Raw genomic sequence first — 26751 nt, forward strand, 5'->3', positions numbered from 1 at the left:
CACTAATTTAACAACATTAACCTAGCCCGAGCTGACTGTGAAAACCATCACAGGAGTTCTATAAGTCAGTGACTGAACTAGTCCAAATATTTTTGTTGGTCACTTAGTTGATTTTCTTTTTGGGAGTGGATGGGGAGAAAATTGTCAATACTGTAAAACAAAGTCATCAAGAAGTTCATAAAGGCTAAGTGCCATGGTCTTGGTGGGAATCGTGCACTAGAAGTTAGCCTCCACAATTCATCACAATTCTGAAAATTAAGCAACTTGATCTTGTAGCGTGTTAATAATCTGTAGAGTGTTAACATGTGACTAACAACAATCTGTGATAAATGTAACTCAACAGGTTCCATCAACAAAATATTTATCAGAAACAAACATTCTTCAATAAATGTCAAAAATGGATTAAAATTATTACATGCAATTTAAGCTATACTACTAAACTCCCATACATGTTCATTCATAAATACAAGAGAAAACTACTACAGGTGAAAACTACCTGACAGTGTAAAAGAAATTCTGTAGACCTAAAAGACCAGACCATAAAGAGTGGAACAGTGATCTCAGTTAAGAACATAGAACAGTACAGCACAGAACAGGCCCTTCTTTTGATATTTATCAACATTATGCTATTTGTGGAGCTCCACTCTCTGCAACTGTATTCTCAGTTTCCTGACCCACAGGCCACAATCAGTGAAAATTGGGGACCATATTTCATCCTCATTAACACTCAACACTAGAGACCCCCGGGGTGCATACTCATCCCCCTACTGTACTCATTGTATACCCATGACTGCGTTGTCAAATACCAGACTAATGCCATTTACAAGTTCGCTGATGACACTGCCATAGTCTGTTGAATCTCAGATGGCAATGAAACAGACCACAGAAGGGAGGTGGAAGATCTGGAAAAACGGTGCACTGAGAACAACCTAGCTCTCAATGTCGGCAAAACCAAAGAACTCATTATTGACTTTCGGCGGGATGTTACTCCTGTCCCCCTGCACACTAACAGCACAGAGGTGGAACGACTGGAGAGTATCAAGCTCGTGGGAGTGGTCATCCACAACAAGCTTTCTTGGACTCTCTGTGGACACACTGATTACAAAGGCCCAACAATATCTCTTCTTCCTCAGGCAGCTGAAGAAATTTGGCATGACAGCAAATACCCTTCCCAACCTTTATAGGTGTGCCATTGAGAGCATTCTGTCTGGATGTATCACTACCTGGTATGGCAACAGTACCATTCAAGATCAGAGACGGTTACAGAGAGTGGTGAACTCGGCCCAGACAATCAAAGACCAATCTCCCGTCTACAGAATCCATCTACCAGGCCCGCTGTCAAGGAAAGGCCACCAGCATTCTCAAAGATCTATCCCAACCTGGCAATGCTTTTCTACAGCCTCTACCGTTGGGGAGAAGGTACAGAAGCCTGAACACACACACCAGCCTGTTTTGAAAAGTTTCTACCCTAATGTCGTTAGAATACTGAATGGTCTCTCAAACTCTCAACATTTGCCTGTACTTGTGTTTTTTTGTTTTTGCCACTGTTTACCTATTATTTACGGATCTATGTTGCTTAACTCTATGATCTGCCTGTATTGTTTGCAAGACAAAGTTTTTCACTGTGCCTTGGTACAGGTGACAATAAATTCAATTCAATTGCCAGGTGGACCCAGGTCTTTCCTTGTATGAGGACTCTTTTTAGTTTGTCAGAGTCCCTGAGATTTCTGTTTGTTCACTCTCAGATATGGAGATGTCTCTCATGCATTGGACTCTGGATTCTGGCTACAGGTCTCTGAATACTGCAACTCAAAAAGTAAGTCCAAAGACTGTTGCTAAGCAGTTTTCTCCTCAATTCAAAGGCTAGTCTGTCTGAATCATTGTTACTTTTTGGACTAATTTTGTTCAGCTAAATTGTACTCATTATTCACAGATTCACTACCTGCGGATCAGTATACTGGTGAGGTCAGCTATGTACCCATTTTTTCCTCTTATACACTCATCCAGTCTGATCACGTGGTGTTGGAAGGTAGACAGGAGACATGCATGGTAACCACGTTTTGCTATACGTCACACAATCCCATTTAGCATTCAAGTTGCAACAAACAACTTTCCTGGACTTTTTAAGTCATACAATATTGTCCGACTTTACATTTTCCAATTTATAGACAAAAGGAAACATGAGAAATCCTTATATAAGCTGATAAGTTTTTATGGATGTATTTTACATTAAAGAGGCAAAATAAAACTCGGAACAATGCAGATTGCAACCTTGAACATAATCTATTTCCACTTAAAAATGTTGTAGGAAATTACAAAGCCAACAGCCAACAATGTAGTAATGTTGGAGATGGAAAATGGAGGCATTTTCTGCATTGTGAAGTAAAGGAGCAAGATAATCAATAGGATTTCACAACCATACTTAACAGATGCTTGTAATTATGATATCAAGGTCCTATCATAGATTCTCAGAGCTGACAGATGCCAATGCCAGACAGAAATAACATCACCTGTCGATTGGTATATGCCACCATGATGATCAGTGGCTACAGGCATCAACACCAGATATAACATCACCAGCTGATAACCAATTCACATGCAGCACTTCTAAAATCTGCCTTTAACAGATTGTCTTTTCACCAAAAAAAAAGCACCATACAAAACTATTCTACATCCAACCAATTTGCAGCATGTTCTTCAAGTTATGTAGATTGAGGTATGCCAACATTTATTAAAACATATTAAACAGGCCACAAAGTTACAGGTGATATCTAAAGCAAGGTTTCGTTATAATAGTATCCATTATCATGCAAAGCTATTATTCAACTATCCCAGACAAGAAAACAACAATTCAAACAGCTGAAACTCATTCCTGTGGATTTTACATTGATTAGAGGTATTCTACTATTTTTCTGCATCATTCCTCCTCTTTTAACCAATTATTTTCCTCCACTTTTTATTCTTTCAGAGGATGTGGATATGCCCAACTGCCCTTAGGAAGGTTGTGGCAAGATGTTTTCATGAACCACTGCTATTCACATATTGTTGGTGCACACGCAGTGCTTTTAGGAAAAGAATGCCAGGATTTTAACCAAATGAAAGCATTAGTTCCAGATCAGGATGGTGTAAGGCTTGGAAAGCAAGTTACAGGTGTCCTTTCTTTTTATCTCTACTATCTAAAAGGATGAGAGAGGTTTTGACATGCTCTTGCAGAGCATTTGTAGATGCTCCACAACAGTGTGGAGAAGATTTACCAAGATATTGCCAGGGTTAGAGCGTTTGAGCTATAGAGAGAGACTGAATAAACTTGGGGCTATTTTTTCTGGAGTATCGGAGGCTGAAGACTGTCATAGAGGTTTATAAAATCACGAGGAACATGGATAGGGCGAATATTCAGTCAGTTCCCCAGGTTAGGGAAGTCCAAAACTAGAGGGCATAGGTTTAAGAGAAGGGAAAAATTTAAAGAGGGACATTAGGGGCAACGTCTTCATGCAGGGGATGGTGAGTGTATGGAATGAGCGGCCAGAGAAAGTGGTGGACGCTGGTACAATTGCAACATTTAAAAGACATCTGGATGGGTGTACAAATAGCAAGGGTTTGGAGGGATATGGGTCAAATACTGGCTAATGGGACGAGATGTCTGGTTGGCATGGATGAGTTGGACCGAAGTTGTTTCCTGTTGTATTTCCTGTTCATGTTGTGACTCTAGGTGATGGATGGACTGAATGCTTAATGTGGCAGATAGGATATCAAGCAATTCAGTCATCTAAGCACTTCTATCTCACTCCTAATGTGTAGATGGAAACATGCTTTAAGTAGAGGTCAAAGGATGAGTTATTTGCTGCAGAATTTCTATTCTGACATATTATAGGCAAAATAATTATATAATTGGTTCAGCTAGGTTTCTGATCAATGGTAACCCCAGGTAGTTGATGGTGGGGCACTTAAATCAACATCCCATTTAATGTAAAGAGAAGCTAATATTTAGATTCTCCCTTGTGGGGAGATGGACTTGTACATGCAAATGTCAAAGCCTGCATGTTGACCAAGTCTTGCTGCATGTGAATAGAGTGCATTAGTACTAGAGTAGCATTACTTTCTGGACTTAACTAACTCTTGAGCTACCATACTTTATTCTCAATAATTCTTTTTTCCATGTATCCTTAAATCTCATTAAAGAGACTGACTATTGGTTATGTCAACTCACACTCCAAACAACTCATGACATCAAAAGCTTTGAGCTAAAGGGTATGGAAAAATGAAATTTAACAAACAGGACAACCATGAGATTCTCTGCTCCAGCAAATTCTATGACATTATGTAGTTAGATGCATTCCACTGTGAACTATATTAGCAACACAAGCAAGGACAGCAGGCATATGGAAACACTAATTAGAAATAATACACCAACCTAAATTGAAACTACATCACTTTCTCTTCACTATCAAGAGTCAAAATCTAGGAATACTCTTCCTCTTAGCAGGGAGTATATGGATGCCTCACTGACTACAATAGCTTCAGATATCATGTCACTACCACTTTTTCAACGGCACTTAGGGATGGGCATTAAAACACAGGCCTTGGCAGCATCATTTGCTCCATGAATAAATCTGCATAAAACTTCTCTATTAGAGAAGTTCCTCTAGAATCAACGAGTGATTTGAAAACAACCAGAATATCTAACTCCACCAAGCTACCGAGATTTGTTTCAATTTAAAAATCAAATTGACTAAATAGTTATGGCATTGCCCTGAGAAACAGACCAGTGAACTTCTATCACTAATTTGGTGAATTGAAACAGGTGCAAGCAGTTAACTGTCATCATTCTCAATGGCACATTTCTGCGAGAGACCATTCTCTTCCTAACTGTATAAATATTGCTTTCATTTTACACTGGTATTCTTGCAAATTGTCCTGTTGAGTGCAAGATGGAAAGCACTGAGAAAACAAAAATTTCTAGCAATACTCTAGCGCTGTACTAGCTAATGACTAAATATCTCCACATTACATTTACATAGATAAACACCTAGTGTAAATTTTAAAAAACTCTGATGAACAGAACTTTCATGCAAGTAATGCAACGAGCAAACCATAATTTTGTTTCCTAATTTAGGAAACTGAAAAAAACATGATCTTCCACAATTTTTCAAATGATTATGCAACTGATCTCCAAAGTAGAAAATTGTTAGGTTGGGGGGGGGGGGGGGGGGGGTGCAATCGCATTGGGAAGGAGGAGGAGGAGGCCATTCAGGCCCATGAGCCAGATCTGCCATTCAATATCATACCTGGTATCCTCCTTGGTTCTGTAACCCTTAATGCCTTTGCAATCTCAGTACTAAGATTGATTAATTTTCCTATTAACATAATTTTGGAAAGAAAGTTTCACTATTCACAGCATTTAGTCTTTCCCAGAGTCACCCTTGAACGTTATGCTCTTAAGGTTATAACACTTGTTCTGGACTTGCCCACTGGAGGAAATAACTTCTCACTACCTACCCTACAAACTCCTTTAACCATCTTAAGCACCTTAAATTATACAAGGCATTATCTTCCACAAGCAAACTGTCCTCATAATTTAACCCTTTTAGCATAATTTTAGTGAACCTGTGCAACACTCATGAATGTCAATACATCCTTCTTGATGTATATGCCCAAAACTGAATGCAATATTTTAAATGGATTTAACTAGAATTCCCCTTTGTATTTCTCTTGCTCCATCTTACTAAAGGATATCAATGCCATTTACCAGTGTCAAAAAAGAAGTTTACAATAACTGAATTGTGCATCCTCAGCGGCAGCTGATGCTCTCTCCAAGCTATCTCCTAGTGCCCAATGGTAAAATCCACACATGAACAATGTTTGTTGCAGCTCCCTCATCAATCAATCAAATGGCTGTAAAATAACAAAGTCTACAGCTCCAATGACATTCCAGCTGACATTTTCAAAGCTGAGTTTTGATTAAATCGAGACTCCACATTCTACTTCTAATATTTGAGAAGAAAGGTATTCCCTCTTACTAACTTCAAGGTTGCACCAATTGTAACTATCTTTAAGAATGATGTAGAGGTGCAAGTGTTGGACTAACAGCAATCTAAGTTTGTTGAATATACCATTTCAATTGCATAACACTATGATCTTTTGCAGTAAATTCTGTGTCTTATGATCCTGCTCCATAGCTACCTGACAAAGGAGCAGTGCTCTGAAAGCAAGTACTTCCAAGTAAACCTGTTGGACCATAACTTAGGTGTTGTGATTTTTTTAACTTTAAGAAGTGAGATAAATAACACTGTGGAAACTACAGATATTTCTTCACGCCCATAGCATGGAAACCGGTTATTTTGAATGGTCAACTCTGTATGAAAAAAAATCCTCTCAGAGGCATGGTGTGGCTTTAGAATGTCCAGCTTAACCTCCAACATGGTTTTTCTTAAACGAGGAGAAACGTTCAGACCACCAGGAGCTCATAATTTCATTTATCAATCTAACCAAATATTTCCATTCCGCAAACCATGAAGCTCTGAGGATTATACTCCCAATATATGCAAGCTTCCTCGGTGTCTCCAAAAGAATTTCTTCATCCACAAGAAGTTGGCGATAAGAATATCACAATTTTCCCTGTTAAGGAACCTCCCATCTTGAAGATAGTTATAATTGTTGCATCCTGAATCCATAAAATCGAGCAAATGCTTCATGATAATAACTACAAACATCTTGAATCAGTGATCTAACACAGATCCCTTCAAAATCCAGCTGGTTAACAAGCAAAGCTGTGAAATAGCTGATATAGTCTCCCTAACCATAACCTTAAGATTAACTGTTTTTTGGTGTGTGTATTAATACTGTCTTAATGGAAAAATCTTTAACCTCAGTCACAACTATGCCAAAACGAAACTAACCACTGCATACACACGAGCTACAGTTTGCAGATTACAGTGTCACTGTCCACTCTGCAATAGATTGCAAACTGCACTCAATTAAGCAAATTCTGCATACATGAGATTCAGCCTACCTTGAATGTTGCCAAACCAAAACTTCTATCAAACCACACCTGGTCAGCCAAATAGTCCAATTTTTATGTTTGCTGAAGGAGACACTGTGGACCATCTTGAGCACTTCATAACTTCACAGCCACTATTCTCAAAAGGTCACCATTGGCAAGGAGATCCAATACTGGATCAGCTGCGCCAAGTTTTTGGGTCAGTTAAATGCCATAACCTTGACACTGGAGAAACTGAGGACAGCAGACGTTGTAGATCAGAGTCAAAAAGTGTGAGATGCTGGAAAAGCACAGCCGGTTAGGCAGCATCCAAGGAGTAGGAGAGTTGATGTTTCGAGCCTGAACTCTTCATCAAGAATTTGGGGGAGCCCAAAGGGGCTGAGAAATAAATGGGTGGCGCATGGAGCTAAGGGGAAGGTAGCTGGAGATGAGATGAGATGAGATGAGATAGGCAGGTGAATGTGGGGAGTGATGGTGATAGGTCAGAGAAGGAGGGCAGGGTGGATAGGTGGGAAGGAAGATGGACAGGTAGGACAGTGCCAAGTTGGAGGGTTGGATCTGGGGTAAGGTAGTGGGAGAGGAGACGAGACGAGACGAGACGAGACGAGACGAGGAAACTGGTGAAATTGACATTAATCCCATGTGGTTGGAGGGCCCCAAGACAGAAGAGGAGGCATTCTTCCTCCACGTGACAGGCGGCCCAGGACTTGCATATCCTTGGTGGGGTGGGAGAGGGAGTTAAATCTTGACATTCAAAAGTAATGACACAGAACAAAACAAAAGTGCAAGCTATGATTTCATTTTGGAAACAATGAAGAGATATTTAAATCCAAGTGACTAAGTTGTGAAAATTCGTAATATTTTAGGAACATGTTTAGCTGGTCTCAGATTATGCGTTGCTTTTGCTCATTCAGATTTCAAATGCAAAATCAGGAGACTATATACCTGTGTGAAACCTAGTAGTGAATTAAGTTCACGTGGGAAATTGATGCACAGTGGAAAAAAAGATGTTTGAAAAAAACTTCACTGTAACTCAAGTGTATTAAGCAGTTGCATTTATCAGCACCAACAAAATTTATCAATAGTTTACAGATTTAAAGATTACATTACAGTGTGGAAACAGGCCCTTCGGCCCAACAAGTCCACACCGACCCGCCGAAGCGCAACCCACCCATACTCCTACATTTACCCCTTACCTAACACTACAGGCAATTTAGCATGGCCAATCCACCTGACCTGCACATCTTTGGACAGTGGGAGGAAACCGGAGCACCCGGAGGAAACCCACGCAGACATGGGGGAGAACGTGCAAACTCCACACAGTCAGTCACCTGAGGCGGGAAATGAACTCGGGTCTCTGGCGCTGTGAGGCAGCAGTGCTAACAACTGTGCCACTGTGCTGCCCAAATTGTAAGACTCACTAATTAAGGCTAAGTAAAATAAATAAAAAAGTTAAAAAGTTAAGGCAGGCAGGCAGGGCAGCTTTGCTGTGTGGAAAGTTTGTCCTGTAGCATGTGGCAAATTATTGACCTAGTTGACCATATGTAGTAACCAGGAGTATCACAAACTGCAGAAACTTGAGCTCCAGGTTTTAGAGCTAAAGCGGTAGTTGGGATGACTTTGGCACATCCAGAAGGATGAGCACTAGGTGGATAGTATGTTCAGATAGGCAGTCATAACAGAGGATGGGAGCTTGGAGACAGAAAGGAAATGAGTGACCAGACAGTCCAGGAGAACCAGGTCATTAAAGCTGGATTCCCCTGATGCCCGATCACGAATTAGTTTTCCCCTTTGTTCACTAGCGAGGGCATTGGTTCCTTGGAGGAGCCACATCTGAGATGCTATGGTTGGCTCAAACATACAGGATGGAAGGTTAAAATCATAAGCAAGAGTAGTAATAGTAGGGGATTAATGTATTTGGAGAATAGAAAGACATTTCTGCAGCCGTAGTTGTATCTTTAGGATGACATACTGCCTATCTGGTGCCTTTGGAAAATAATGACCATAATACAATTAAATTTCACCAACTTTGAATGTGATATCGTTCATTCTGAAACTAAGATCTTAAACCTGAAGAAATGAAGTTAAAAAAATATGAAGGGCAAACTGATTATGGTGGGAAAATCCACTAAAAAGTAAAACTAAAAGATTTACACAGGCAATGGATCAGATCAAGAATGTCACGGGGGGGTTGCAAAACATTCTTCTGGGAAGGGTTTAACAAACAGAGGTCGTAGTCAGCAATGACTAAGATATGAGGGGGGAAATGGGATATTGAGAGCAGATTTCAAGGAGTTAGAAAGGAGATGGAAATGTACTGCCATAATCCCAGGATTACTTCCAGCTCCAAACACTTGTGTACATAGAAATAGGAGAATTAAGCAATTCAACATATTGCTAGAAAACAGGTGTCGGAGGAAGACATCAGATTTCTGGTTTAGCTCAGCTAGCTGGATGGCTGGCTGGCTTGCAATGCAGAGTGTCACCAACAGCATGGGTTCAATTCCCACACTGGCTGAGGTTACATGAAGAATTCTTCTTCTCAACCTCGCTTCTTGCCTGAGGTGCAGTGATGTGTGTGGGGCGCTGGAAAAGCACAGATCAGGCAATACCTGAGCAGCAGGAGCATCGACATTTAAGATATAAACCCTTCATCAAGGACCTCAGATTAAACTACCACCATGTCGCTCGAATGAAAGAGCAGCCCTATACTCTGGTAATACTATGGCAACTTTGCATTTTGGAAGACAAAACAGAAAAGCAGAATATTCCTTAAGTGGTAAGGGGTTAGAAAATGTGATGTCAAAAGGGTGCTGGTTATCTAGTCACTTACAGTTATAGAGTCTGAGAGATGTACAGCACGGAAATAGACCCTTCGGTCCAACTCATCCATGCTGATCAGTACCCACCTACCAGCACCCAGCCATATACGTCCATGCTTCCTATTCATATACCCATCCAGATGCCTTTTAAAGTTGCAATTGTACTAACTTCCACCACTTCCTCTGGCAGCTCATTCCATACACGTACCACCCTCTGCGTGAAAAACGTTGCCCCTTAGACCTCTTATATCTTTCCCCTCTCACCCTAAAACTATGCCCTCTAGTTCTGGACTCTCCCGCTCCTGGGAAGACACTGTCTATTTATCTTATCCGATTTTATAAACCTCTATAAAAGGTCATCCCACAGCCTTGAACGCTTCAGGGAAAATAACCCTAGCCTATTCAACCTCTCCCTATAGCTCAAATCCTCCAACCCCAGCAAGATCCTTATAAATCTTTTCTGAACCCCTTCAAGTTTCACAACATCCTGCCAATAGGAAGGAGACCAAAATTACATGCAATATTCCAACAATGGCCCAATCAATGTCCTGTACAGCCACATCATGACTTCCCAACTCTTGTACTCAGTACTCTGACCAATAAAAGAAAGTACACCTTCTTCACTATCCTATCTATGTGCGACTCCACTTTCAAGAAGCTATGAACCTGCACTCCAAGGGTCTCCTTGTTCAGCAACACTCCCTAGGACCTTACCATTAAATGTATAAGTCCTGCTAAGATTTGCTTTCCCAAAATGCAGCGCCTCACATTTATCTAAATCAAACTTCATCTGCCACTTCTCAGCCCATTAGCCCATCTGATCAAGATCCCATTGTAATCTGAGGTAACCTTCTTTGCTGTATGCTACACCTCCAATTTTGGGGTCATCTGCAAACTTACTAACTATACCTCTTATGATCACATCCAAATCATTTATGTAAATGGTGAAAAGTAGTGGACCCAGCACCGATCCTTGTGGCACACCACTGGTCACAGGCCTCCAGTCTGAAAACCAACCCTCCACCTCAACCCTCTGTCTTCTACCTTCAAGCCAGTTCTGTATCCAAATGGCTAGTTCTCCCTGTATTCCATGAGATCTAACCTTGTTAACCAGTCTCCCCTGGGGAACCTTGTTGAATGCCTTACTGAAGTCCACATAGATCACGTCCACCGCTCTGCCCTCAGTCCTCTTCGTTACTTCTTCAAAAAAAATCAAGTTTGTGAGACATGATTTCCCACGCACAAAGCCATGCTGACTGTTCATAATCAGACCTTGCTTTTTCAAATAAGTGTACATTCTGTCCCTCAGGATTCCGTCCAACAACCTGCCCACCACCGACATCAGGCTCACTGGTCTATAGTTCCCTGGCTTGACCTTATTACCCTTCTTAAACAATGGCACCATGTTAGCCAACCTCCAGTCTTCCAGCACATCACCTGTGACTGTTGATGATACAAACATCTCAGTAACAGGCCCAGCAATCACTTCCCTAGCTTCCCACAGAGTTCTAGGGTACATCCGATCAGGTCCTGAGGATTTATCCACTTTTATGCATTTCAAGACATCTAGCATTTCCTCCTCTGTAATATGGACATTTTGCAAGATGTTACCATTTATTTCCCTACAATCTATATCTTCCATGTCCTTTTCCACAGTAAATCCTGATGCAAAATACTCATTTAGCATTTCCCTCATCTCCTGTGGCTCTACACAAATGCCGCCTTGCTGATCTTGGAGGGGTCCTATTTTCTCCCTAGTTACCCTTTTGTCCTTAATATATTTGTAAAAACCCTTGGGATTCACTTTAACTGTATTGGCCAAAGCTATGTCATGACCCCTTTTTGCCCTCCTGATTTCCCCTCTTAAGTATACTCCTACTACCTTTATACTCATTTGATGTATCTTGTCTATACCTGACATAACCTTCCTTCCTTTTTCTTAACCAAACCCTCAATTTCTTTAGTCATCCAGCATTCCCTACACCTACCAGCCTTTCCTTTTACCTTAATAGGAGTATACCGTCTCTGGACTCACTCACTCAGTTCTGAAGGCTTCCCTTTTCCAGCCATCCCTTTACCTGCGAACAACTGCCCCCAATCAACTTTTTAAAGCTCTTGCCTAATACCGTTAAAATTAGCCTTCCTCTAGTTTAGAACTTCAACTTTTAGACATGTTTTTTTTTCCCCCCATCACTATTTTAAAACTAAGAGAATTATGGTCGCTGGTCCCAAAGTGCTCCTCCAATGACATCTTAGGCATCTGCCCTACCTTATTTCCCAACAGTAGGTCAAGTTTTGCACACTCTCTAGTAAGTACATCCACACATCGAATCACACTTAAATTCCTCCCCTTAACACTATGGCAGACCCAATCTAAGTTAAAATCCCCTACCATAACCACCTTATTATTCTTACAGATAACAGAGATCTCCTTACAAATTTGTTTCTCAATTTCCCTTTGACTATTAGGGGGTCAATAACACAATTAGGAGAAAGTGAGGACTGCAGATGCTGTAGACCAGAGTTGAAAAGTGTGGTGCTGGAAAAGCGCAGCAGGCCAGGCAGCATCCAAGAAGCGACGTTTCGGGCATAAGCCCTTCTTCAGGAATGAGGCTGAGATAAGTTGGGGGGCGGGGCGGGGCGGGGCGGGGGGGGGGTGAGCGCTGGGAATATGATAGGTGGAAGGAGGGGAGGGTGATAGGCTGGAGAGGGTGTGGGGGCAGAGAGATTGGGAATAAGATTGCAGGTCAAGAGGGCGGTGCTGAATCCAGGGGTTGGGACTGAGATAAGGTGCTGGGGTTGGGGGGGGGGGGGGGCGGCGGAGATGGAATGAGGAAGCTGGAGAAATCTACATTCATCCCATGTGGTTGGAGGGTTCCTAGGCGGAAGATGAGACGCTGTCCCTCCAGGCGTCATGTGGCCAGTGTCTAGGGATGGAGAAGGCCAAGGACCTGCATGTCCTTGGCAGAGTGGGAGGGGGAGTTAAAGTGGTCAGCCACAGGACAGTTGGGTTGGTTGGTGCAGGTGTCCCAGAGGTGTTCACTGAAACGTTCCGTAAGTAGGCGGCATGGCTCCGCAACGTAGAGGAGACCACATCGGGTACAGCGAATATAGTAAATGATGCATGTGGAGGTGCAGGTGAATTTGCGACGGATATGGAAGGATCCATTGGGGCATTGGAGGGAGGTGAGGGGGGGAGGTATGAGCTCACGTTTTGCGCTTCTTGCAGTTGCAGGGGAAGGTGCCGGGAGTGGAGGTTGGGTTGGTAGGGGGGGTGTGGACCTGACGAGGGAGTCACGGAGGGAGTGGTCTCTTCAGACCGCTGATAGGGGTGGGGAGGGAAATATATCCCTGGTGGCGGGGTCTGTTTGGAGGTGGCGGAAATGGCGGAGGATGATACGATGATTCCGGAGGTTGGTGGGGTGCAAGGTGAGGACCAGTGGGGTGCTGTCCTGGTGGCAATTGGAGGGGTGGGGTTCAAGGGCGGAGGTGCAAGAAGTGGAGGAGATGCAGTGGACAGCATCGTCGACCATGTCAGAGGGGAAATTGCGGTCTTTGAAGAAGGAGGCCATTTGGCTGTTTGGTGGTGGAACTGGTCCTCCTGGGAATAGATGCGGCGGAGGCGAAGGAATTGGGAATATGGGATGGCATTTTTACAGGGGTCAGGGTGGGAGGTGTGTAACCTAGGTTACAGGGGGCAGGGTAGGAGGAGGTGTAATCTAGGTACAGGGACACCCCAATAAGGTGAGCATCCCTTTCTTATTTCAGTTTATCCCAAATAACTTTGCTGAATGTATTTCCGGGAATATCGTCTCCAAGTACAGCTGTAATGCTATTCCTTATCAAAAGCGCCACTCCCCCTCCTCACTTGCCTTCTTTCTGACTTCCTGCAGCATTTGTATCCTGGAACATTAAGCTGTCAGTCCTGTCCATCCCTCAGCCACATTTCTGTAACTGCTATGATATCCCAGTCCCATGTTCCTAACCATGCCTTGAGTTAATCTGCCTTCCCTGTTAGGTCTCTTGCATGGAAATAAATGCAGTTTAATTGATCAGTCCTACCTTGGTCTCTGCTTTGTCCCTGCCTGCCCTGACTGTTTGACTCACTTCTTGGTTTTACCAGTTTCAGACTGATCTCTTTCCTCACCATCTCACCACACACACAATAATACTTTAAATCCTCCCCAGCAGCTCTAGCAAATCTCCCTGCCAGTATATTAGTCCCCTTCCAATTCAGGTGCAATTTGTCTTTGTACAAGTCAATTCTACCCCAGAAGAGATTCCCATTATCCATACACCAGCTCCTCAGCCATGCATTTATCTGTACTATCCTCCCATTTCTACCTCACTAGCTTACAGCAGTGGGAGTTACCCAGATATTACTACTCTTGAGAATCTCCTTTTTAAAATTTCTGCCGGTCTTCAGAATCTCATCCTTTTTCCTTCCTAAGTACACATTGTCATTGGTTCCAATGACCTCCTGCTAGTCCCTCTCCCCCTTGAGAACATTCTGCACCCTCTCTGAAACATCCTTGATCCTAGCACCAGGGAGGCAACACATCATTCTGATTTTTTTGCTGCTGGCCACAGAAACTTCTGTCTGTGCCTCAGACTAGAGAGTCCCCTTACACAATTGATCTCTTATAACCCGACATATCCCTCATTGCATTACAGCCAGTCCCAATATCAAAAACTTAGCTGTTCATGCTACATTCCCTGAGAATCCATCACCCCCTACATTTTCCAAAACAGCATACTTGCATGAAATGGGGATAGCCACAGAAGACTCCTGTAGTACCTGCTGACCTCTCTTACCTTTCCTGGAGTTACCCATCTATATGACTGTATCTGCAACTTTTCTCCCGTCCTATAACTGCCATCCATCACATCCCCTCTTGTAATTCCTCACTGCCTCTAAAAAGGTCTCTCCAACCGATTCATTTGATCTGGTAGGATTCACAACCAACGGCACTTATGGTCGATATAATTCTCAGTAATATGTAAACTCTCCCTAAATTGAATTTAATTTATTGTCACTTGTACCAAGGCACAGTGAAGAGCTTCATCTTGCACACAATACAGGCAGGACACAGTTAAGTAGCATAGATAAGTAAAATAATAAGTAAACAGTGGCAAAAGCAAAAAACACAGATACAGGCAAATGTTAAGAAATTGAGAGCCCATTAAGTATACCAACAATAGTAGGATTGAAACGGTTTCAAAACTGGTTGGTGCATGTTCAGACTCCTCTAGCTTCCCCCCACCCCCCGATAGTAGAGGTTGTAAAAAAATATTGCCAGGGTGGAATGGATCTTTGAGAATGCTGGTGGCCTTTCCTTGACATCAGGCCTGGTAGATGGATTCTTTAGATGGGAGGTTGGCCTTTGTCATTGCCCGGACAGAGTTCATCACTCTCTGTAACAAGTCTCTGATCTTGAATGGTACTGTTGCCATACCAGGTAGTGATACATCCAGGTAGAATGCTCTCAATGGCAATAAAAGTTGGGAAGGGTATTTGCCATCATGCCAAATTTCCTCAGCTGCCCGAGGAAGATGTTGTTGTGCCTTTGTAATCACTGAAGAGTCCAAGAAAGCTTGTTGTGGATGACCACTCCCACGAGCTGGACACGCTCCACGTAGTCCAGCTCTGTGCTGTTGATGTGTAGGGGGGCATGAGTAACATCCTGCCGAAAGTCAATAACGAGTTCCTTGGTTTTGTCGGCATTGGGAGCTAGGTTGTTCTCAGTGCACCATTTTTCCAGATCTTCCATCTGTGGTCTGTTTCATCACCATTTGAGATTTGACAGACTATGGTGGTGTCATCAACGAACTTGTAAATGGCATTAGTCTGGTATTTGACGATGCAGTCATGGGTATACAGTGAGTACAGTAGGGGGCTGAGTACACAACCCTGGGGAGCTCCTGTGTTGAATGTTAGTAAGGATGAAATAAACTCCCACATCCAAGAAGAGCACGGCCATTTTTGCTTCTTTCAATCTACAGACCCAGAAAATATCACTGTCTTATTCCTCTATACAACACTGCTCCAGGCTAACTTCATACTTGTGGCTGATATTTTTAAGTTTAATCAAGAGATATATCTCAATAAAACATAACCAAGAACAAATCCACTCTACTCACTACTGCAGACTTACTTTAAAGTATGGTCTTACAGTATTTACTTATGTTTCTGTGCTGTGACCTCTCACAAACAGGTTCCTCCAAGATTAGTTGCGAATTTCACCATTTGTTAATTTTCCCAGACGCACTCAGATGTCCAGCGATACACAAATTCAAAAAGCAAAGGCAGTAACTGCACAAGTTCACTGCTGTGTCAGTTAGCAGTGTGGGTTTCTTTTTCTCTCTCCTGCACTGACCTCACCATGTACTGCCTTTGTCTGTTCCTCTCCCTTTTAAAAGTGCTATTGTTTTGACTTCTTTTCTCTAAAGTTCCAAAACAATGGAACAGCATATAAAACAATAATTGCAGCTCCTGGAATTCAAGGAAATCACCTTCAACATCTAAAATACCTCAAAAAAAAAGGAGCAGCCTGTTACAACCAGAAATTTGTCCCATCCTCAGTCTTGGATTACCCAGAATCCTTCCTAAAGTTAGCATGCAGATGCAGCAAACAATTAGGAAGGCAAATGGATTTCATCACGAGGGAATTGTGAGTACAGGAGTAAAAAGATGTCTTGCTTGAAATAGAAAGCCTTACTAAGACCCCACCTGGAGTACTGAATAGTCTTGGTTCCCTTCTCACAAGAAGGATACACTTGCTATCGAAGATGTACAAAGGGAAGTAAACCAGATGAATCTCTAGGACGGCGGGATTGTCTTATGAGGAGACATTGAGATGACGGAGTCTGTATTCCCTAGAGTTCCAAAGAATTCCACCTTCTTGAAATTTATTTTTATACTTCTATAGGGCGTGACAAGGTGGATATACAAAATAATTCTCCTGGATGGCAAGTCTAAAAGCAGGAGACATAAATAGTCTACCGCTTATCATAAGGTAAAGATAGAGATGGAGTTATTTCATCACTTTGAATGTGAATTCTCTCCCCCAGGAGAATATGGAAGCTCAATCACTGAGCATATTTAAAGACAAAAATCAATAGATTTCTGCAGACTAATGACATCAAAAGATTTGGAGATAACAAGGTAGATGACGGATTATGATTTAATTGAATGGTGCAGCAGGCTCAGTCAGCTGAATAGCCTATTTGGTTAATGCACTTGGGTTGAATTTTTGTTTTACCAAATTGGTACAAACCATACAACAAGCATAATTTATCCAATCTTTGTCAGTATAATTTTTTTTTTAAACTTGCAAAGACTGATTATTTGCAAGTTTACCTGCCTGACTAGGTCTCTCTCTGGATTGTGCTAGTTAAATGCGAAAGAATAGCTGTTGAAGAGGATGAAATATAAACATTTTCACTAATTTTTAAATGACCAACTGAGTTAAAATTTATTGACTCCATAAGGAATGTTAATCTCAATTTGAAAATTACACCCTTCGTGCTATATCACATTAGAAATGTTTTTTGTAATTTATTCATGCTGGTTGGAACAGCATTTATTGTCCATCTTTAATTGCCCTAAAGGAGGTGGTATTGAGTAGCCACCTTTAACCGCTGCAATCTATAGGATGCAAGTACACTCAATGCTGTTGAAGATGGAGTTCCAGGATTTTGATGCAGCATACTGCAGGAATGACATACTTCCAAGGCATGATAGTAGGGGGCTTGGACGAAAACTTGTGGATAGCAGTGTTTTTAGGTATCTGCTACCCCTGTACTTACAGTTGGTAATCGTTATGGTTTGGAAAGTGTTCACTAAGGAGCTTTGGAGAATGGGTGTGGATTTTGAAGAAACTGAACATTGGAACAATGTTGGTGGAGAGTGAATGATTGCAGATGTGGTGCAAATCAAGCAGAATTCTTAGCCTTGGATAGTGTCAAGCTTCTCAAGTGTTTTTGGAGCTTTATTTATTCAGGCAACTGGGATGTATTCCATCACACTCCTGACTTGTAGATGACGGACATGACCTGAGGAGTCAGGAAGCAACTTAGTCACTGCAGGATTCCTAGTCCCTGACCTGTTCTTGTATCCACATTACTAAATGGCTAGTCCAGTTCAGTTTTGAGTCAAAAGTTAACCCCCAGGATGTTAATAGTTGAGGAATCAGCTATATCAATGCCATTGAATGTCTAGAGATGATAGTTAGATGTTCTCTTGTTGGAATCAGTCATTGCCTAACACTTGTTGGGCATATATGTTATTTGCTAGCCGAAGCCTGGGTATTGTCCAGGTTTTGCTGCATTTGATCATGGACTGCTTCAGTTTCTGAGGAGTTATGGATTTCGCTGAACATCCCCAATCTTGAACTCATGAGGAAGGAAGGTCTTAATGAAGCATGTGAAGATGACTGGGCCTGGAACACTACCCTGAGTAACATGTCCTGGAGCCAAGATGACTGACCTCCACCAACAGCAAACATCTTCCTTTATGCTAGGTAAGACTCTAACCCGTGGCAAGTTCCCCCTTCCCGAATGACTCCTTGATACCGCCATTGGTCAAATGTTGCCCAGGGCATTCAATTTCATCTCATCTTTGGAGCTCAACTCTTTTGTCCATACCTGAACCAAAGTTGCAATGAAGTCAGAGCTGAGTGGACATTGCAGAATCCTAACTGGAGTGTCAAGTACTGCTTGATACCACCAGTTTTGGCACCTTCCATCACCTTCTGTTTGATAGGACAGTAAATGGCCAGATGAATTTGTCTTGCTGTGTGTGTGTGTATAGGACATAGCTGAACAATTTGCCACATGTCAGTGATACAGTTTTGCCAAGGGAGCAGCAAATTCTGGACCACAAGCCATCACCATTATTGCCAGAATCTTGTCACAGCCCATAGCATTTGCAGTATCCAGTACCTTCAACCATTTCTTCATATTGCATGGAGGGAACAAAATTAGCTGAAGGCCAGCACCTGTGATGGATCATTGGCAATTCTGGGTGAAACATTTTACAAATGCTTCACACTTCTAGTTTGCACAGATGTGTTTGGCTCCCCCTATTTTTGAAGCTGGAGATACTTGTGGCGCTTCAATCTCCTATTAGTTGTTTAATTCTCCACCACTATTCACGACTGAATGTGGCAGGTCTGCAGAGCTTAAATCTGATCCGATGACTGTGGAATTGTTTAACCCTCTAACACTTGCTGCCTATAATGTTGGCATGCAAGAAGTCCCATATTATGGATTCACTAGATTGAAACATTTCAAGCTGTGCCTGATGTTGCTCTTGGCATGCCCTCCTGCACTCTTCATTGAAATTAATATGGAATCAGAGAATGATAATGAACATTAAAAAATTTACATTTACATGGTGTTTTTAAACATTGAGGAGCAGAAAGCTTTAGAGAACATATTCAAGAATTTTGGGGCTAGACAAGTGAAGGCACTGTGATTGCTGATAAAGCAAAGGAATTCAGGGATAAACAAAATGCCAGAATTATTGGTTGCAAAGAGTTGAACAGAGATGGAAACAGAGATATGGAACGATGAGATAAGAGTGATATTTGAACACAAGAGTGAGAAATTAAAATCTGAGACATTGCGGGACTGTAAGCAAATTTAGTTCAGTAAGCACAAGTCACTGGTGACTGAAACTTGGAGAGAGTTAAGATGCAACAACAGACCTTGGATGAGCTTAAATTTAAAGTCTAAGACCAACCAGGAGAGGTACTAGAAAAGTTGTGTCTGGATGGAACAAAGGCATGAGTGAGGTGCCAACAGATATGCAAAGCAAATGGCAAAGAAAGGTGATTTTGTAGAGGTGGAAGTAGATTATCCTGATGTTAGACAGGATAAGAGAAACTCAGTCGAGGGTCAAGTAAGGTGTCATGGTCGCAAACAATGGCCAGGAAGGAAGATAGTATGGGCACCTGGATACTAGAGTTCATAGCAATGGCCAAAGACAATGGTCTTCCTAAAACTTAGTTTCTGCAATGTCAGACAAGTGACAAGTCAAATAAAATGCAGTTGAGAGATCAAGAGTTGTGATGGATGTCATTCAGAATCTGATTTGAATGTTGTCACCAAGTGGAAAAAGCTCAAATGTTTGCAAATACAAGTATTAAAATTGGTCAGAACTTTTGAGCATCTCCAACACACACAATCCCAACCACCTCACAAAAACAAACTTTACCACACTGCCGATAATATTGCAAATATTAATGTCCCCAGGATCCTCCTGCAATCTCAATCTCCTGGGGTCCGTTTCCTCTTATCTGTTAAGCACCATCAATGAACCAAACAGAAAACAACAGTACTTTTGCAGAAGCTAAACTAGTTGATACACTGCAAAATGTGTTCATCCAAAGATTACACAAAAATAAATAACTAGCAGGTTTAGACAGGTGATGCATGTTGAATTAGGCAGCAAAACACTTTCAGCTATTTACAAAGATTTTATTCTGAATCCATTGCATAGTGCGAACATCACTTTTCACCTTGCCCTGCCCAGAAGCCATAAGCACTGAGAAAGGACTTAACTTTATTTTATACATTTTCTTATCAACATGCTCGTGATGACATTACATGCCACTGAAAGGTGAGACCTTAACTGGCTCAGGGGTAGAGACACTACTACTGCAAAAGCAGACCCTAAGAATTAGTTCTTAATTTAAATTTAACCTATATTTCTAACAACCTGTTCAGAGATGTTATTACGCACCTCTGGAACAGGTGGGACTTGAACCCAAGCCTCCCGGTCCAGGGGCAGGGATGCTTCCATTGCTACCACAAGAGGGCCCTTGATTTAACTCAACGTTCAATGAGCATCACCTTTTCTCAGCCTTAAAGGACCTGCACGATGAACACTGACAATGCATGCTGTAACTGGTTTAACTGGTACCATGGACATAAAGCATCTCTATCAGCAGACTTAGTATTTAAACATGGTTCCCATAACATACCTGGGGCACTTATATTGATGATATCATCTTGACATCAGATATGCCAACAAACAAATGACAAACATTTTTATTTTCACTCTTAAACCAAGCATAGCATAATTTCTTTCATTCAAACAAAACAATGAATAATCAAAGGAATCAATTTACTCCAGAGCAGAAATCATAGCTATATTTTGCACTGAATTGTCAGTCTGTGAATGTCTCAATCTTTTAAATGAAAAAAGAAAACCTGTCCAATTTCATCAAAACAAATATTTTTTTCAAGTAATTCATAACTACAATCAAGTATCAGAAAATAACTTATTTGTGGGTGGAAAAGGAGAATTGAGGATAACTAGCCAAAGAACATAACATTCGATAAAATGAGCCAACTTAACTTCAATTCTCCATTTCCTAAATAGATCGTGTCTGAGCTCATTGCTTTCTTAATAATTGAGCCCATCCTCAAGAGTCTTTCTATAATTCTGCATTTCCAATATTAAGTGATAAAATTATAAACTTATTAAAATTTGCATACCACCTGAATACAATTGGAACCATGGCACATAAATGGAATCAACACCATCTCAATCCCAATCCCTCCCCTCAACTATAATTAATTTAAACCAGAGTTCTGACAAAAGTAAAATGCAAGTCATAACAGTGACTTTACCAGATAGCAAAATTCAAACTATCCAAAAAAGCTAATAACTCCAATTACTTGTCACATTGTAATAAGCCATTACAAAAAATCTGTGGATTTTCGAAACAACTATTTGCAGCAGATATAAACTGCAACAAAATTAATAACATTCTGTTTGCATCAACCAGCATCATCTACAGTCTGCAAAGATAGCCAAAAGAATCTCAAATGTTCAGAAATGTATGACAGTTTATATGTGCAAAAAGAGATATTTCTATTAATGCTGTTGTTATTGTTGGATTACAGAACTATATATGGTAGCTGACAGTTTAAAGTTAGAACAATTTTCAATATTAGGTTTCATATAACAAGCCCTCAAGAACATACATCTAAACAATTATCTTCTCTAAAAAGGGGATGTATTATTTGAATTTCAGGATCTTAAGATTATTTTAACCAAAAAAAAGTAGCTGGAAAGAACAAAGATCAATGAAGCACAACCATGGCAATTCCCTTAAGAAAACTGAGTTGCCACATTTACAGATTTTTGTCTAGTGCAAGGGAAAACAAATATTAAGAAAAATTAGAAAAGTTTCATCTTTATTATTCAGCATAAAAAGGCATGTGGGAAACACAATCAGAGTCATTCAGCACAAGTAGACTATTTGGTCCAATTCATCTGTGCTGACCAGACATCCCAATCTGACCTACTACTACCTAAATGTTGCAATTATACTCGCTGCCACCACAACAGAAAATTATGAACAATTGGACAAGATCGATACAAATAGCATCTGCAGGCATTGAGGAGTTGAGAACAAGGAGTCACAGTTTCAACATTAAGTGCAAGAGTTCTACAAGACAACAGGAGAAACTCCATTAGAACCACAAGGCCTTGGAATTCAGTTCCACAATTAGTGTTGAAGGCAGAAGCTTCAAACATTCAAGACTGGACTGTAGGAACAGATGAAGGCAAAGCAATGAAAGGGATATGGGAACACAATGGATAAAATTGATTAGAATTATTTGCCCATTGGATGGTAAACATCAACACAAACTGTTTGGGCTGACTGCCTTGTTTCTGCTTTGTAATAATATTGGGGAAAGCAACAAAAAAGGAAACACTCAATTAAGCCAAGTACATTTTTTTAATGTGAAAGTATTTGACCATATGCAATAATTTTAATAATTTATCCTGGATATGCTTTTTATTTTGCTACACCTGACCAGCACTTGCACTAATATGTATATGGTTATGAACTCTTGTTGGGGGTTTATTGCATGACACAGAAAATTAATTCTCCTGTTAATTTAAATAACTAGACGTTGCTTTGTATCTGATAGCATTCCAACTGCAAAAACGACAAATTGTCCAACCTTTCCTGGCAAAATTAGTATGAACAACTGCTCTATTTTCTTTGAGGAATAGTAAAACATGGATTGTGGTTTAATCAATGCTGATAAAAAGTATATATTTCTAACTATTGCTGAAATGATCACAGGATATTTCCAAATGATATTTACATTTTTACTGCAACTTCTCAAAGCAAAAGCTGCCTTGTTTGCAACAGGCCTGTGAAATGTACAATAGTTCAAAATTTGAACACCAAATGCTGAAACTTTTGGATCTTTAAATCACACGGATAATATAAAATTTATCACTATTTTGCTTCCCCAAATGTGCAAAATCCTATATAAGTTATAAAAGTTGGTGAATTATACTTCCTTGATATGTACAGGTTGATGAAACGTGTGAAAATAAAATTAAAAACATAATGATACTAGTTCTTTAAATAGAGTGGATACGTCCTATCTATTCTACCCAACTGGGGATAAATCCACATTAATTCAGTTCCTGCAACACTAAAGGGCTGTGTTTTGACAGAAAGTTTAATCAACTTTCGCCATGTCATCAAGTTGGTCACTGATGACCCACACACAACAAACATGAGGGGGGAAAACTTTGACATACTTTAAGTATAATCACACCCGGCTTTCAGGCTCGCCACTGGGGATACAACACTACCCGACACCGGTGCCCCAAGGCCTACAACGCGAGAGCCCCGGAAACGACGCAGCGTCCGCACGGCCTGTTTTCTTCCCAGGTGTGAAGCTGTCAATTCAGTCTGTGTCTGAGACAGGAGACAGTTTTGGCTTCCTCGAATAGGCCTGCAGCCTGTCCCAGGCCGCAACGACCCGCCGGCCACCTTGATGACAGTGCAATCATTCGGAGCCAGGGAAGGGAGGAACAAGGCCCATGGAGGGCGTGCGTTGGGTGACACCCGGGCACGGCGACGGCCAAAAAAAAAATCAAAAACAAGACGCTGACCGGCGCCACAGAGACCGGGGAGCGGCCTTTCCTCCTCTTCTTCTTCCCCCACCCGGGGCCTAGTGGTTAGCAGCTCACTAATCAGACACAGGCCGAGGGTAGCGGCCTGCTCTCCGGGCCTCTCGCCTCAGTTTCTCTCGCACTCACCTTCATGTCGGGACATCCTACACACACGATCACAGCGGGCCCGCGGGCTCCCACGCAGCGTCTCAACACCGAGCTCCGACAACGACAACGACAACTACCGGGCCAAACGGTCATGAAGCTGGAAGTAGCTGCTGCTGCTGTCTGCCGGAAGGGGGGTAAGAAGGAGGAGGAAGAGCAGCCACCGCTCCTGTTGCTGAGTTCGGTCGGTCAGATTTTGTTTTCCGCCTCGGACACTGAGCGCGCGGTAGGTTGGGGGGGGGGGGGGGGGGGGAAAGTGGAGTGGAGGAAAGCGGGGCGGGCGGGCGCGCGAGCCGCGTGGACTGGGGCTGACGTCGTCTCAGCGCGAACGCAAACGGGCGCCAGCGCTCGAACCCGCGCACGCGCGGACTTGGTGGGACTGTGGCCGCGCGCGGCATTGCCGTCAACGCCGCGGCACTCCGCGCGCGCCCGGTTGGCTGGCCGGCCGATCTTTTTAACGGCCGAAGCGGCGGTGGTGCAGCTGTTTCGTCCGCCCTGAGAGCGTTGCTGAGCCGTCCCGCTCGGAATTGCATTCGCTGCATCGGTCTGGGCTGGAATGGCCCTGTTCCCTTGAAGGAATTACATCCAGCGGGAACTTTGGGAAGATAATCGACCAATTACTTAAAAAGGAGAAAGAAAACTGCATCTGTCTCCTGCCATTAACATAAATACCACCTCTTCCCCCCGTCTCTATCAATTCCGAAAGAGGATCACTGGACCTGAAACCTTAACTCTTGTTTTTCTCTCTCCTCAGATGCTGCCAGTCCTGCTTAGTTTCTGTCGCAGTTTTTGTTTTTTTGTTGAAAGAAAGAATGCCCAGTTTTGATGCAAAAATCGGGACTCATCAGCTAACTCTTTCCAAGTGTAATGGATTGTATTAGGTGCTCCTACGTTGCAATTTACAGCTTGAATTAATTACGGGTAAGCCTGTTTTTTTTTTGTCGTCAAATAAGGATGTGATGACGACGTGACTGGTAAAACTTAAGCATGTTTTTAGACATGAAAGTCAGAACTGCCGACAAACTTTAATCGGATTTACCTATCAACTAACCATTTGTCCCCTTTTTTCAACTTGCATATTTTGTGAAGCTATATATAACAGTTTATCTTCAACGACTTTCTGATTATCTTAAATATCATAGTTAATGGTTTGTTTTTACAGTTAGTCATGTGACTTTCTTTGTTTGAATGGATAGGTTTACAATTGAGGGGTTAGTAGGCATGCATTTGCTAACGTATCAATGCTAAACTGGGGCTTGTTCCCTCTTTCTGACTATTAGGAAGTGCCAAGGACACTTGATAATGAGCAAGAAAATTGTTCCTAGTTTGTTGGCCAACATTCATTCTTGAATCAACATCACTGACAAAAATATCTAGGAGTCATGAGTCTCGTTTGTTGAATGTTCGTATATGGAAATTTGTTCAGTCGTTTGTCTTTATAGGGAAGCTGTGAAAGAGTATATAAATGCAAATTTTTTTCATGTTTTCAATTACAAGTTTGGCTTTCTGAAAAGCTAGCCATTATGCAGAACTTAAATTTATATAGCCTATTATCCATTCCTTCAGATACCTCTAATGCTTCACAGCCAATTACTTTCTTTAAAAAGTTGCTATTGATGACCAAAGCAGGCAGAGCAGCCAGTTTGGACATCAGTGTACCAAAATCACCAATAAAGTATCTGATCAAATAATTTTCTAATTGTAGTTTACGTGTTGGTCAGAACACCCTTAATCTTCAGAATTGTGCTACAATATTTCTTGTGGCGTGAGAAGGCAGACAGCGAGTTATCTAATAGATCATCCAAACTGACCAGCTGTAACCCTGCAACCGTTCAAAATTGTGCTTAACCATTTGCAGTAGGGCTAAGAACCCATGACCTTGTGATTCAGACAAGATAGCCATGATCAACCTTGATTAAATTGGCACCTACATAAAAGTTACAAGACAGCATAAAGACCACATTCTGTTAGTTTTTTTTATTGTGAGCTGAATTGGGAGAAGGACTGTTTTAAAACCAAGGATTGTGGAAGTAGTTACTGTACTTCTAGAAATATTAATGAAACTATGTTCACACTAAGCAATGGGTGGGAGAGATATCTGTAGACAAACTGACAAGGGTTTGGGGGTTTCTGATGCGTGCACACAGGGAGATTCTGTTTAGTGATTTAGTTTGTGGAATTCTGACCTGTTTTGGTTGGCAAAAGTCATCAGCCAGATGACAAAAGAAGCCTTGAACCTCGTGGAAATGTGTGGTATGCCTCACTGCAGTGAAAATACCCACGACTAAACCCAGTTGTTCTGTGCCTTCTGTGAAGAAATGAGAGAGCCCACAGTAAAATAACAAAACTTAAGGACTTGGAACACAAAAGTAACAGCCCATCAAATCCTGAAGACTTGTGCTATTGAATGGATTTCCCCAGTACTTATTTTCCCTCTACCCATAACATCAAATCTTTTTTGGATATGTGTGTATAGGGGAAATTTTAGAAAGAAGGTTTGAGTTTTAACTGAGTTATATGTCAATGGATTTTAATAATAGGTAAACAACTTTATTTGTAATAGAGTTGTTCTTATTAAGTATAGAAACCTAGTTCATATCTTTAGTTAACCTGAATCTCTCAGACAGGCAAACTGGGGACTCTGTACACTTAGATTTTAAAAAGGAAATAACTTGACAACACCACGTGTAAAGAAACTTGATTTCCAAAAACCTACTCCCAGTGAGGCATGATCACAGCATTCCAATGAGATATTAAAGAGTTAATTTGCTCTGTTGGCCTGCAGGAAATTGGATGTCCTGAGGCTAGGGTGGAATGTCTCTGCCTTA

At 41.6% G+C, this 26751-nt stretch overlaps 1 protein-coding gene and 1 long non-coding RNA gene across 5 annotated transcripts in view; one reads left to right on the top strand and one right to left on the bottom strand.

Annotated features, from left to right (window-relative positions):
- kcmf1 (potassium channel modulatory factor 1) overlaps positions 1–24066 on the bottom strand; it is a 125450-nt gene extending 101384 nt beyond the window's left edge. The window contains exon 1 of one of the 2 annotated variants that reach the window (XM_072589333.1): positions 23906–24066. In XM_072589333.1, the coding sequence (XP_072445434.1) occupies positions 23906–23921 (16 nt within the window). In that variant the 5' untranslated portion in view covers positions 23922–24066. The remainder of the gene's footprint in view (positions 1–23905) is intronic. The other variant, XM_072589342.1, reaches the window with a different exon arrangement.
- A 12-nt stretch (positions 24067–24078) lies between these two features.
- The window catches only part of LOC140491353 (uncharacterized), a 197380-nt gene continuing 194707 nt past the window's right edge, over positions 24079–26751 (top strand). The window contains exons 1-2 of one of the 3 annotated variants that reach the window (XR_011963294.1): positions 24079–24149; positions 24678–24844. This is a non-coding gene — a long non-coding RNA (uncharacterized lncRNA). Of the gene's footprint in view, positions 24150–24313; positions 24845–26751 lie in introns of those variants that run through there. The other 2 variants (XR_011963292.1, XR_011963293.1) reach the window with 2 other exon arrangements.

Source organism: Chiloscyllium punctatum, chromosome 2, assembly GCF_047496795.1.
Source record: "Chiloscyllium punctatum isolate Juve2018m chromosome 2, sChiPun1.3, whole genome shotgun sequence".
Lineage (NCBI taxonomy): Eukaryota > Metazoa > Chordata > Chondrichthyes > Orectolobiformes > Hemiscylliidae > Chiloscyllium > Chiloscyllium punctatum.